The 12,750-nt window shown below is 45.2% G+C and overlaps 1 protein-coding gene across 5 annotated transcripts in view; it reads left to right on the top strand.

Annotated features, from left to right (window-relative positions):
- SHQ1 (SHQ1, H/ACA ribonucleoprotein assembly factor) overlaps positions 1 to 12,750 on the top strand; it is a 671,809-nt gene that overhangs the window by 77,668 nt on the left and 581,391 nt on the right. For 3 of the 5 annotated variants that reach the window (XM_069643202.1, XM_069643205.1, XM_069643206.1), the window contains one exon: positions 7,059 to 7,244. In XM_069643202.1, the coding sequence (XP_069499303.1) occupies positions 7,059 to 7,244 (186 nt within the window). The remainder of the gene's footprint in view (positions 1 to 7,058; positions 7,245 to 12,750) is intronic. The other 2 variants (XM_069643203.1, XM_069643204.1) reach the window with 1 other exon arrangement.

The raw sequence follows: 12,750 nt of genomic DNA, 5'->3' as shown, positions 1-12,750 counted from the left end.
CCTTGCACACATACAAAAAGCACTGGTTTTGCTGCATGTAGTAAGCCGTTCCAAAGAAGTGTCATCCCATTTGATGTTGCGCCTTGAAAGTTACTTTTATCCCCTTAATGATCTCTGTTTGCTCTATTCATATTTAGAGTGACGGCCCCCTCCGCCGTGTATGATTGCCTTCATGTTTCCCAGATCAGTCGCCCCCTGTGCCTTCTAATTAGCAATATTTCTTAGCTTATGCCTTCACAATATCTCCTTTGCAGAAATGGTTTCATTTCTCATCATTTGCTGTAACCCATGAGACAATATTACAACAAACTTGCTTCCCGCTTCTTATAACTAAGCTGTGTCTCTCAATCGGACAGAGGGAGCGGGCTCTAGGTGAGAGTGAACTTATACAGTTTATGCTTGTGGCCTCTCAGTATGGCCTTTGCAGAAATAGCAGCTTTTTGCACCGTCGGCTGTGGGTTACGAGTCGCCAATGTTACAACTTACGTCCCGCTTCTTTGAAACACATTGTGTCTCTTCCTGGGACCGGGGAGCGGGCTGTTTGTGAACGTGACATTGTACTTTTTTACTACTCGCGTAAGAAGTGTTTATGGGTGATTTCTCGGCTTTACAGAACTCCCTCGTTGGGACCGCTGTGCACTCACCAGGTATTTCAGTGGAGTCCCGTGCCAATGCTGCACCTCCACATGTGCTCAGCTTCCTCTTTATTGTGACCGATTCTCCTGGGGAACCTCAGCGAGGGGTCTTGACGGTTATCCTTAGCTGATGCTTCCGGTGCCCTTCAGATCTGCAGTGCTTTTAATTTTTAATTTTTGCTTCTTAAGCGCACCCTGTACGGTCGGTGCACTCCTCGCTGTGCGTCAGGCGTGGCCGAGGCTTCTAAATCTCTTCCTTTATTACGGCTCTGACTTTCAGATGCCCGGCGCCGGTCTACAAATGGACCCAATTGTGGAGTTCTGACAACGTTCGGAATCAGGAATCACGAGCAATATAGCAGAAGCAATGAAATCAATCAATGAGACGCACGAGCCGAGTCAGTGCTTCTGAACTCGTTTATTAACAACAGAAAACTGGTGCCCGAGGCGGTAACCCCGCCTCTCCCCCCCCCAGCGTGGGGCACAGCCCACTACCAATATGCAATGATAGAAATGGGACTTGATTCCCAACAGACAATGTCATTGACGTAGAAAAGAGGGGACACAACATCTCCCCGCCACTTAAAGAAGAAGTGGACTCTAGTTCATTTCTTCAATCCATCGAGTGGGCCGGCGTATGGTCCGTTTGGACGGGCTATGCCTTGATGTCACTGTTCGGTTTGCTGACTTATCACTGTCACTGTCGTCAGCGTCTGTTTCTTCCACTTGGTATTCTGATTCCACATCTGACGATTCATAGGTGTTCTGGGCCATCTCTCCAGGAGGTTCGGTGTTCCCTTCAAAGTTCTTAAAGAATGATGAATTTCTCGTGATTGTTCCACACGGGTTGGCTGCAGTTATGGACCCGTTGGTGTGGGTCACAGTCAGGGGTTAAGGTCTGAACGCGGGTGTGTCCTTGGTGTTTTGGTCTTGTCGAATTAACACCACATCACCCACTTGAATTATGCAAGGTTTGGCTTGTCTCCTTTGATCCGTTTATGTTTTTGTCTTCTCCTTGCTCACCCTGTCTCTTGTTCTGGCATCATCAATGATGGTTGAGGGTGGACGGATGCAGGGGTTGTGGGGAAGTCGTGTCCGTATGATGCAGCCAAACATTAGAGTGGAAGGACACTCACCTGTGGTACTGTGTGGGGTGTTACGATACTCTCTTAGTAATGTGCAGATGGCCTGCATGAATGACCCATTGGTGATGGAACACACTTGCAGTGTCCTCTTGAGGCTGCTCATGAATTTTTCAGCCATTCCATTGGCCTGCGGCCACAATGGTGTTATTGTCCTGTGTTGGAAACCGAGATGTTCTGCAAACATTGCAAATGCATGGCCACTGAACGCCGGCCCATTGTCTGAATTTACAGTTGAAGGGATTCCATAGTTGGCAAATGTCTTGTCCAGTGCAGGTATTCCGGACTGTGCACTGGTTGAGTGTATGAGATGTACCTCCGGGAAGCGTGACATCTCGTCCACAATTACTAAGGCATACTTTCCATTAGCTAAAGGTCCGAGCATGTCGACTGCTACCTCATCCCACATTTGCAGGCGCATTTCTCTTGGCTGGAGTGGTGCTCGGAATGTTCTCGGGGCTACTGCTTGACATGTGAGGCATTTGCCTAGGAGTCTTTCCACCTGCTCATCCATTTTCGGAAACCAAAACTTGGTCCTCGGTTGTCTTTTTGTGGATACTATTCCACGATGCCCTGCGTGGGCGATGTCCAGTATTCGTTTTTGTAAACTGGAAGGTATTACGAGCCGGTTTTCTTTGAGAAGCAACCCTTCCGGGGACACTGACAGTGTGTATTGCACTAGCTTGAATGTTCGAAATAGTGCTTCCTCTTGAGCAGATAGACCCGAGGTGTGTCGATCCTTCACATGCCACTGGCCCGATTGTACACACTCTTTAATGGTTAGCAATAATTTGTCGGTTTCGGTGGCTTCTATGAGTTGAGCTGTGGAGACGTGCTTCGGGAGCACGTTGTTGACCATGAAGTTAACATATTGATTTCCTTTTGTGGACTGTCTTTCCTCTTGTGCTGGCAGAGGATACCTCGATAAAAAGTCTGCAGGGTTGTTGTCTTTCCCTGGTCGATGAATGATGTTAAATGAGTATTCTTGTAGCCTCATACCCCATCGGGAAATGTGGGGTGGCATTTTGGCGGTGGGTTTTCCATAGATCGTGGTTAGGGCCTGGTGATCCGTGACAACAGTGAACGGGCACCCGTATAGAAAAAGGTGGTAATGCTCGCACGCCCATACAACTGCAAGACTTTCCTTATCAGGTTTGGAGTAGGCACACTCTGCAGAGGACAAGCTTCGGCTTGCATAGGCTACTATGCGTTTTGGTCAGTTCGGTGGTGCTCCAGGTCTGGATTGAGATACTATGGCGCATAGTGTCATATGCGGGATCATAGTACGCCATGCACGAGGCTGAAGATGTTTGCCGTTTGATTTCTTGAAAGGCCTTCTCGCATTCTGTCGTCCACTCGAAGTCTCGATCTTTCCTTGTGAGGAGTCTTAATGGTGTGCTCACTGACGCAAAGTCTTGAATGTATCTGGTACAATAGCTAGCCATGCTTAGGAACGAGCGTATGGCTGAAAGGGAGGTGGGAGTGGGTGCATCCACGAGTGCTTGCACCTTCTCCAGATCTGGGCGCATGCCTTTGTTCGAAAATGTGTCCAAAGAATTTTAGCGTGGTTTTGCTGATTTCGCACTTCTCCGGATTGAGTGTAAAATGGGCATTTTCTAATGCCTTGCAAACTCTTCGTAGGGTGTCATCATGACTTTCTTGTGAGGTACCGAAGATGAGAATATCGTCGCTATGGTTCAGGCAGTGAGGGATGTGTTTGATTATTTGATGTATTTCATTCTGGAAAATTTCAGCAGCTGACGACACTCCAAAACTTAACCTCTTGTATCTGAACAGTCCCAGATGAGTTGAAAATGTGGTGATGTATCTTGATGAAGGATGGAGTTCAAGTTGATGATAACCTTTGTTTAGGTCAAGTTTCGAGAAAATTGTGGCTCTGTGTAGAAGGTGCATCATGTCTGTCATGCGTGGTGCTAAGTGTCGTTCCCTTTCAATGGCCACGTTAGGGGCACGCATGTCTACACAGATGAGTATGCTCGACGTGCTGTCTTTCTTTGGTACGGGTACTATTGGCGAGACCCATGGCGTTGGGCCAGACGCTGGCTCGATGATATCCTGTTGTAGCAGCGAATGTATTTCATCTTCCACTTGTCGTTGTATATTGAGGGGAATGCCCCGATAGTGTTGAGCTATGGGGGGTGTGTGTCGGTTGATGTGTAGCTTGATTTGTCTGTCTTTTAGATGGCCTAACCCTTTGAATAAAGATGGGAACATCTTTTGGATCATGTCTTTCGCGCTGGAGGTGTAGGCAGACATGATGTTGATTAATCCCATTTGTATGGCTGTACGGAAACTTAGAATGCTTCCTGCGGGTACCTCTCCTTTGATTACATAAATTTGCACTTTCTGGCTTTGTTCTTTGTATTGGCACTTAGCGGTGAACATCCCTTTGCAGTTTAGCGGTTTATTGGACCCGTATGGGTATATCAGTGTGTCAGCCTTCCATAATTCTTTCTTTGTTTCGAGGGCTTTGCCCATTCAGTTGAAGCAAAAGCATCGGACTGTATTCTGCCGCTGTGTCGTTTCCAATGGTGTGCACATATGCTCGTTTTCTCTCCCCGCTGGACGATGATGATCTGGCCATTCTTCTTTCTTGCGGTGAATCATCCAGGTATCTGATTCTTTGTCTTGAATTGCGGTGTGGGGAGCTGTGTCGGCTCTTGCGATGACTGGAGGTGTCCCTCCTTTCTTCCCGCCGCCGGGCGGATGGACGGCGTTCCCTGGATGAGCTGGGTGAGCACCTCCTGCTGGGCGCGGTGAAATGACTCGAGTGTTTGCGCTGGCTTTCCCACCTTGAGTTTCGGCCATCTTATTTCCAGGACTCTCTGTTGGTTTCTGCACCTTGGAAGAATTTTATGTTTTTGTACATGGACTGGAAGTGGTTTTCTCCCCTGCATCTGTCACAATGATGGCCTATCGCAGGGCATGGTCCTACATGAGGAAATCTGAATCCACACCGGTAACATTTTTTTTGATCAGAAGAGTCAGCAGGAGTGCGGATGGGGCATACTGTTGCCGTTTTGGCTTTCTGTGTAATGGTGATCTTTCCGAGCGACTCAGTTTGTAGCGTTAGTGCTGCGTCAGCCCTCGCTATTTGAAGGATTTCTTCCAGTGTCCTGCTTTTTTGTAACATCTTTTTGCGAAATTCAGGGGACCCATACCCTGCAATAGCTTGTGATTTAAGAGCTTCATCAGTGGAATATTTGTCGAAATCACTGTATTTGGCTCTTTTTCTTAGTCTCATGACAAAATTGTCCATACTTTCTTCTTTGTCCTGCGTAGTTGTGTGAAAGACATGGCTCTCGTAATCGACATTCCGCAATGGTGCAAAATATGTTTTCAAGGAGTCAATTATACCTTGAAATGAGTCAACGTTGGAATCAGGCATTTAAAAAGCGATATCACGTACTGTGGGGCCTAGAGAATGAAGCAGGATGCCTTTCAGGCGGCGTTCCTCTCTGACTCCAGAGGCATCAATGTAGATATGTAATTCTTTTAGCCATCAAGCCCACCTGGGTGCCAAACTGTTCATGTCTGTCATGTCAAAATGAGGCACTGCTTGCAGTTGTAGCGACTCTGAGGAGCCTTCCTCTCTGCTGCTTGCCGATCTGGGGGTGGAACTCGCTTAGGGGCTTTGTAGGCCGCTGTCCGTGTTGTCTTCTGACATGATGGCAGGCACGAGTGAAGTGCTTTGCTGCAATGTGTTCTAGCCAATTTTCGCCTTGCAATTACACGTGGCTAGGGCAGTTTAATGAGACTTTTGAGTTCAGCACGTTAGTGTCCTGGGCTGTAGTTATCTCCGTGCCGTCGTCTTGAATGAAGGTGCGCAGGCGAACGGGAGCCGTCGTCTTTCGACCGCCGCCTGAGCGCAGAAGGACCCAGTAAGCGGGAAGTGGCAATGACGTCTTGGGCCAGCGGCTGCGGTTTGCACGCCATGCTGCAGCTTCGGTCGGGTGGGTTCAGCCGGGCTGGGTGACCCAGTCAGAATGTCCTCGTCGCCATTGTTGAGTTCCGACAACGTTCGGAATCAGGAATCACGAGCAATATAGCAGAAGCAATGAAATCAATCAATGAGACGCAGGAGCCGAGTCAGGGCTTCTGAACTCGTTTATTAACAACAGAAAACTGGTGCCCGAGGCGGTAACCCCTCTTCTTCCCCCCCAGCGTGGGGCACAGCCCACTAACAATATGCAACGATAGAAATGGGACTTGATTCCCAACAGACAATGTCATTGACATAGAAAAGAGGGGACGCAACACCAATCCTCTCCAACACCTTGCTGCTTTTTTTGAAGAGGGAAAATTAATTTTCAACCATTTAATTTTGCTGATGCTTCCCGTTCAGGGTTGGTGCTCCGCCTGTACACACCCGCAGTCCCTGTTGGCCATCTTGGACAATATGTTTCTAAATCTGTTTTACTTTGTTTCTGGCTGTGGAGTGCAGAACCAGGGTTGTTATCGTTGCCAAAAACACTTCATTCTTTGTTAGGTAATTGTGTGTTTGGTTGTGCGAGGTGCTGAGTGGCAGGCAAAGTTCCACTATTCTTTGTTGGACCACAGGCCTAAACACCTTCTGTATTCTTGCATTGGGACACATGTGACAAGTGTCCACCTGATTCTTTGGCAGTGGCTGTGCAGGTCTGCCCCGCTGTCTTAATCTTGTGTTTGTGAAGGTTCGTTTCACTGAAAAGTGTCTGTGACCATATTAGCACTTTGACCCCCAGTGGGCAATGCCATTGTCTGGTGCATAAACCCGCCTGTATTTGTGAAGTAAGACATGCCAGGTCAGAGAAACGCTTGGTGGTGGGGGAATAATATAAAAACGAATCCAAAAATAATTACTAATTGTCCTTTACAGTTGGAAGTATTGCTCTGTGGCAAGCACTTGCTATGCAACATTTGCATGTTGTGTGCTTCTAAAAAAGTACAAAACATTAACTCCAGTGTGTGTGCCTGTGGCCTATCAATATGCTGTGTGAATACCTTACTATTTGTATAATGTGCCTTTTGTAGCGGCACACTCGTGGCACTGTTTTTCACATGCTTGGAGTCAATAGACACAACGATTAACAACACTGCACCCTTTGGCAGACACGCATGGAGACAGGCAGGAGTGCCATATCCGAGGACTACCTGTTGTGTGAAATGTTGCCGTGCAGTACTCGCAGTTCTAGAATTCTTCCTTGCCTTATTGCTAAATGTCTGACTGAACAAAGGCTCTTTTGATGTAGACCTAAAATGCAATGTTTTTGTTTTCCAGCAGACTGCAGTTGGACCAGAAAGCCCACTCCCTCCGAGTCACCATGCTCACCCCAGCATTTGACCTCAGTCAAGATCCAGACTTTTTAACAATCATCATTAAAGTGCCATATGCAAGAGTTTCAGAATTTGACGTTTACTACGAAGGAGAGGATTTCAAATTTTATGCCAAACCATACTTCCTCAGGTAAGGGAACCATTGTGCAAGGTTTGGTGTTAATGAAGATCTCTGTGTCTTTATAGTTGGGCGGTTCTGTGTTGAGCTGCTTAGTACTGCAGGATCCCAATCCTACCTAGTAGCCAGCAGTGTTGTAACCGGCTAACTGGAGAAGTGTGAAACTCCCAAAACTCTAGGATACTGCCAACGATTTTTAACCATATTCGTGGGATTGCAGGGAGGGTGTATATATATTCACTGTTTTCAGGCACCTTAATGTGTCATGATTTTATCATACGCCACTGGCAGAACCTAGCCTTCACTCTAGCAGTAGTTGGAATGCCCACCTGGGGCTGTGACCAGTTTTGCACCAAAGAATAGTGTTATTCCTGATGTAAGGCTTGGGAGACAGTCGGATCTCTGCGTTTAGTGGTAGAGAATCAACGGTCCCTGAGCACCTGATATTGTGAAAACAAAGCGAAAATATCGAGGCTAAGTACCCCACAAGGAAATACACCGAACACGGGTTACAAAGGAACATACATATATCTTTTATTTTATACGGAACAGTTTCAAAGGACAAAAGTAACGGATAGCTATCGGCCCTCAGTACAACACAACGAACTCCAGCGTGGTTCGGTGTGCTCAGTGAGTGGGGCTGTACATTGGAATTAGTCGCACTTTTATACCATTTGCGAAGATGATGTCCAACCCTACTGCGGGTTAATATTCCTCTAATACATTACTGATCTAGGGTTCATGCCGAGTTCATACATCTATATGCATAGGGATTGCCTTTAATACATTCGTCAACAAGTCTACACGGTAACAGTGTATTTTAGGATTTCTCATATAGTCTTCTCAAACATTAATACAATGTGGTTAAACAAGTGTTCTTAGTTCAGTATTTGGATACATTGTTCTTAACATATGCTCGCGGATTAGTTTAATTTGTGCGAGTAATCCTTTACACACAGGTCAGCAAAGGACATGGTCTCAGTTCACGACCCCAACAAGTGGCCTGCAGGCAAGTTACATATTAATTGCACGCAGAGGTCAAGACGGCCATGTTGTATTTCGGAATGACATCGTCCACCATTTTAACTTACAGGGTGACTTTACAGAGAGAACCTAAAATGGCGGATTGACCTAAAATGGCGGCATACATTGATTCTAAGGTCAGGACCTTGCAACACAGATTTCTTCGCAAGTGGCTTACAAGCAACTTGGCGTAGGCCAATATACATATATTCATTGCAATAGGAGGCACGATATAATTTCCTGTTTGACAATATGTTTTTGCCCGGCATTATTTCAGTGGGACTACCTACCGCCAGAACATCTAGGAACCAATTGTTATTACTCTTGTCTAAGTGATTAGCATTGGATGTCTTTAATAAGTTCCCTACATACTTCTCACTCAAACAGTAAGCATTTAAACTTGCAATATAGCCTATTTTGATGATCCTAAACAGAAACACAAAAATAATGCTCACTCTTTTATTTAGGACTTATGAATACACAGTCTGTTGAAGAACTTATAAGGGAAATGGCTAATCTTTTACAGTTTAGAAACTGGGTAAAGACTCTGTTACTGTCTCTGTAGCTTTTTTGGCCATATTTTTTTCCAGCTTGCCTTTTTTTAATGTTTGTTTACCCATCTTGTGTCACGACTGGTTTGAGGGCTCACCTGTTTAGGCTTGGTAAGCTTCTTTTTGTTGGATCTGGCTGTCCGCGTTTCCTGGCGGTGCGGGTCTCGTGGAGGTAAGGACGGGCTTCTTCAGACACCACACTGTCTATGGCAGGTAACACAGAGTTCAGCGTTCAGTTGATGAATTGTCTGGGCCGATGTGGCGGTCCGAAGGCTACTGCAGATGCCCTGGATGGAGAACCGCGGATGGCGGTGAGTTGTGGCCGCAGTCCAGGTCCGTAAGGCGGTCCGAGGACACCCGCAAGAGCAATCATGGATGGGGAGCCACGGAACGTGTTGAGTCGCAACGACAGTCGAGGTCCGGAAGATTCTGGGAATCCAGGGTACAGGTAAGGCGGTCCGAGAGCAACCACGAGAGCAGTCCTGGATGGACAGCCAGGGAAGACACGATCGCTGAAAACCAGGAATGCACAAAGAGGTGAAGGAATTTCCTAGGAGCGAGCGTGAGGAACTACACTCGAACAAGGAATTGTGAGCGCATTGACACGTGCAGAACCGCAGGGGCTTGCCGCTTATCTAGGCGAGCTAGGAACTATACCGCTGATCAAGGAGCGGCGTCTGCCATGTTGAGAGGGTGTGGGGTGCATTCTGGCACGTTGTTGAACGGACCAGGAGGTCCAAAGGGGGCGGAAGTGCGATTTCATCACATCTTGAGCCTTGTACAACCATTTGGTATGCCTGCATTTACTGAAATAGGATTTCTATACATTCACTAAAAGCAATAATGCAGGTTTTCGGCTTTGGAATTCCTAGAGCAGGAGCTGGAAGTAGCTCCTAGGTGTCAGAATTTTCTTCTGACCAGGATTTACTCATGTGACCCAGGAGCCATCTATCTTCCAAAGTATATGCAACTATAACTTTGGGTGCAGTACATATGGCCATCTATGTTTACATGTCTTCCAGAATTTTAATAATGCACCTTTTATGCAAATTTTCAGACACCGAGTTATTAATCAGATGGGTATATTTGTGTTCACCAGTTGGCCTGGAGAGACCAAAGTAGCTATTGGAATCAAGCTACCCAAGGGGTCTACGTCTGGATTACCCTCGTTCTAGCTAAACACCACCTATTTTCTTGCCAGCCAATCTTGACCATGGGATGTTAGGATCTAAATCTTAATACTTCATCTTTTTTCCTAGTTTTCTGGACACTTTTTCATTGTTCAATAATGGTTTTGTGAAAAGATTGTGGAAATGAGCCGGGTTTACCATTTTATTTTTTTATTTGTTTTATTTTAAAAGACATTACAGTGAAAAAAGTTGGGTATTCAATAGTTAAGTGGTTCCATCCTATATAATCAAGAATTATTCAAGTGTTGGGCGAGTTTGTTCTCCATAGGCAATTGACTTTTTTTAAATGGACAAATTACAATGCAAATATATTCATTATAATGGAGAAATCCATTTGACTTTTTAAACTAATTTATTTTTGTTGTAAGTACTTTGTCTTGTAGACCAGTAAAATCTTGCAATATTTGACCTGCTTCCTGAACGTATTAGCTGTGTGTGTGTGTGTGTGTGTGTGTGTACTATTAAAAGTGAGCTAATTTCTGAATGAATAAACTGTCTGAGATGTATAAATACGTAATGTTTTATATGTGAAAACGAGGACATGTAGAAACATTCCCACATATACTTGCAAAGTTTCTTTTTGTTTTGTTTTTTAAAAGAAAAATGCAGAAAAGGCCACGTGCATCTCTTACTTTGTTCAGCAATACTGCGAAGCAATGCAACATTAACCTGTCAAGTCAAAATGTGCTTAGAATGGGCCTTTGTCGAATGCATTTCAAACTAAATGCAACATTTCAATAGGTAGTGACACAAAAGTTGGCATGTTTGTAGTTTCACTATGTTAAAATGAGTAGTACGTAGATTACATACGTTTAGTCAAATAGCTTCCTTTGGCTTGTAAATATGTTCTACCCTGACTTTCATAAAACATGTGACAACTGTGTCTGTGCGCTTTCTTGACGGTTTCAGTGCTTCTGAGCGGTATTACTAATAGCAATCAGCTCAGGAGCCTGATAGAGTTCTGGCAGCTCATCAGGATTTACGTTCGTGTCTTGTACACTGAAGTATATAGTGTTTCTCCCTGATCGCTGTTGGAAATTTGTGAAGCTGGCATATGCAATAAGGCACATTAACATGTTTGCCAGGGGAACAGTGAAATCATACGGTGCAGGTCGCCTTGTGGCGGCTCACTTACTTGAGATATGATTTCTGTCTTTTCATTCAATTCTACTTTTTTGCCTATGTTAAATACATTTTTAATACTTGACACTTAAAGTGCTACCGTCATAATAATCATTAGCTTGGGCGGCTGTGGGGAACGGGCTATCCGAACTCCTAGTATGTCACTGATACAAGTTTGCAGATCTCCCTCCGCAGTGCTGGCCCGCGATTAGTAACTCTGGCTAAGGTGAGATCTTCTATTGTCTGTTAAGAATCGGTTGTATGCTGTAGGCATAAGCATTTGTAATGTGGTCAAGATGGAGGATATTAAGGCTCGGGGTGCTATGTTCCTGCTGTCCGCTCTTTCTTTCCGCTACTGCTACTCTTCATGAGAAGAATCTTCAACTATGCCCGCACCAAGCATATTAATGTCATCCGCTTGATGGGAGCCTAAACTTGCTCCCATCGCCATTGTGATCTGCTACTCACTCGCTAGGAAATCTGAATGAGTTGTTGTCTGTGCGATCTCCCAAGTGGAATTCCTTTCCCTCTCCCACAATCCTTCCTGCTAGTGGTTGGTAGATTTACATAATTTCTAACATCGTGGAGGTTCCGGTGTCTGCTGAGAGACTTTGCCCCACTGTCATTTGGGGTACACATTTAGGAGATCCCCTTTGTTAGAGGGGTGGGCTAAAACTCAAGCGCAGCATTAGTTTTATCTACGTGTATGAAGCAATGCCTCACTTGCATTACTATCTTGACTTTCTGCTGGAATTCGCTAGAATTCTTGATGGCCCTCTTATGGTGTCATCCAATCTGCATCAGTTCCTATTGATATGCCATTTATAACTCGCCTGTGCACAAGTGTTTCTATTACAATGTGAAACCATCACATCACTCTCGATCAGAAATGTAATGAAGGATAGAAGACTACAAGGTAATCTACTTCCATGTGACAGCTAGAGATGTGAAAATTAATCTCTTTAGTACCAGAAAGTAAGTGTGTGTGTGTAGGTGTGTGTGTGTGTGTGTGTGTGTGTGTGTGTAGGTGTGTAGGTGTGTAGGTGTGTAGAATGGATGTAGCCCTTAGAGAATCCACACGCGCCTTCAGAAGTATCAAAATTGACATGAGTAACGAACACGTCCAATCCCTTCAGATCAAAAGGTAGATGGTGATTAGGTGGCCTAAGGCTTCCACTCCCACAGCTGCAAAAGAAAGGTGCAGACGATTCACAAACTTTGAGAAAAGACTGTCCTAATGTTAAAAAAGCCATCTTATGGGTACCTGATGGTATGCCCTCTAAATGAGACAATTTTTGTTCTAGCTTGGGTAGGGAAGAACTGCTGCGGTATTCTTCTTCACAAGAAACCAACCGAATGTTGATGTCACTATGTAATGAAAGCAATACATTTATTATACATAAGTTGCACAAGGCATTGGAGGGGGCGATCCGAGAACCGCATTCAGCTTTAGGGGGGGGATTGAGAGATTGTGCAGACAAACCCAACATGTCTACTTTTGTAAGTAGAAATGGATGGGTTATTGCTGCATAGTATGTTCAGGCATTTTGTAGTGATCAATGTGGCTGTGTGCCCACAATGGGACTCGAGTACTGTGACAAATCCTTGGATCTCGTCCCTTCCTAACTAAGG

The sequence above is a fragment of the Ambystoma mexicanum genome, chromosome 2p (assembly GCF_040938575.1).
Source record: "Ambystoma mexicanum isolate Mex_15411 chromosome 2p, UKY_AmexF1_1, whole genome shotgun sequence".
NCBI classification, from domain to species: domain Eukaryota; kingdom Metazoa; phylum Chordata; class Amphibia; order Caudata; family Ambystomatidae; genus Ambystoma; species Ambystoma mexicanum.
The sequence above is the reverse complement of the archived record's forward strand: the minus strand, read 5'-3'. Positions and strand labels throughout refer to the sequence as shown.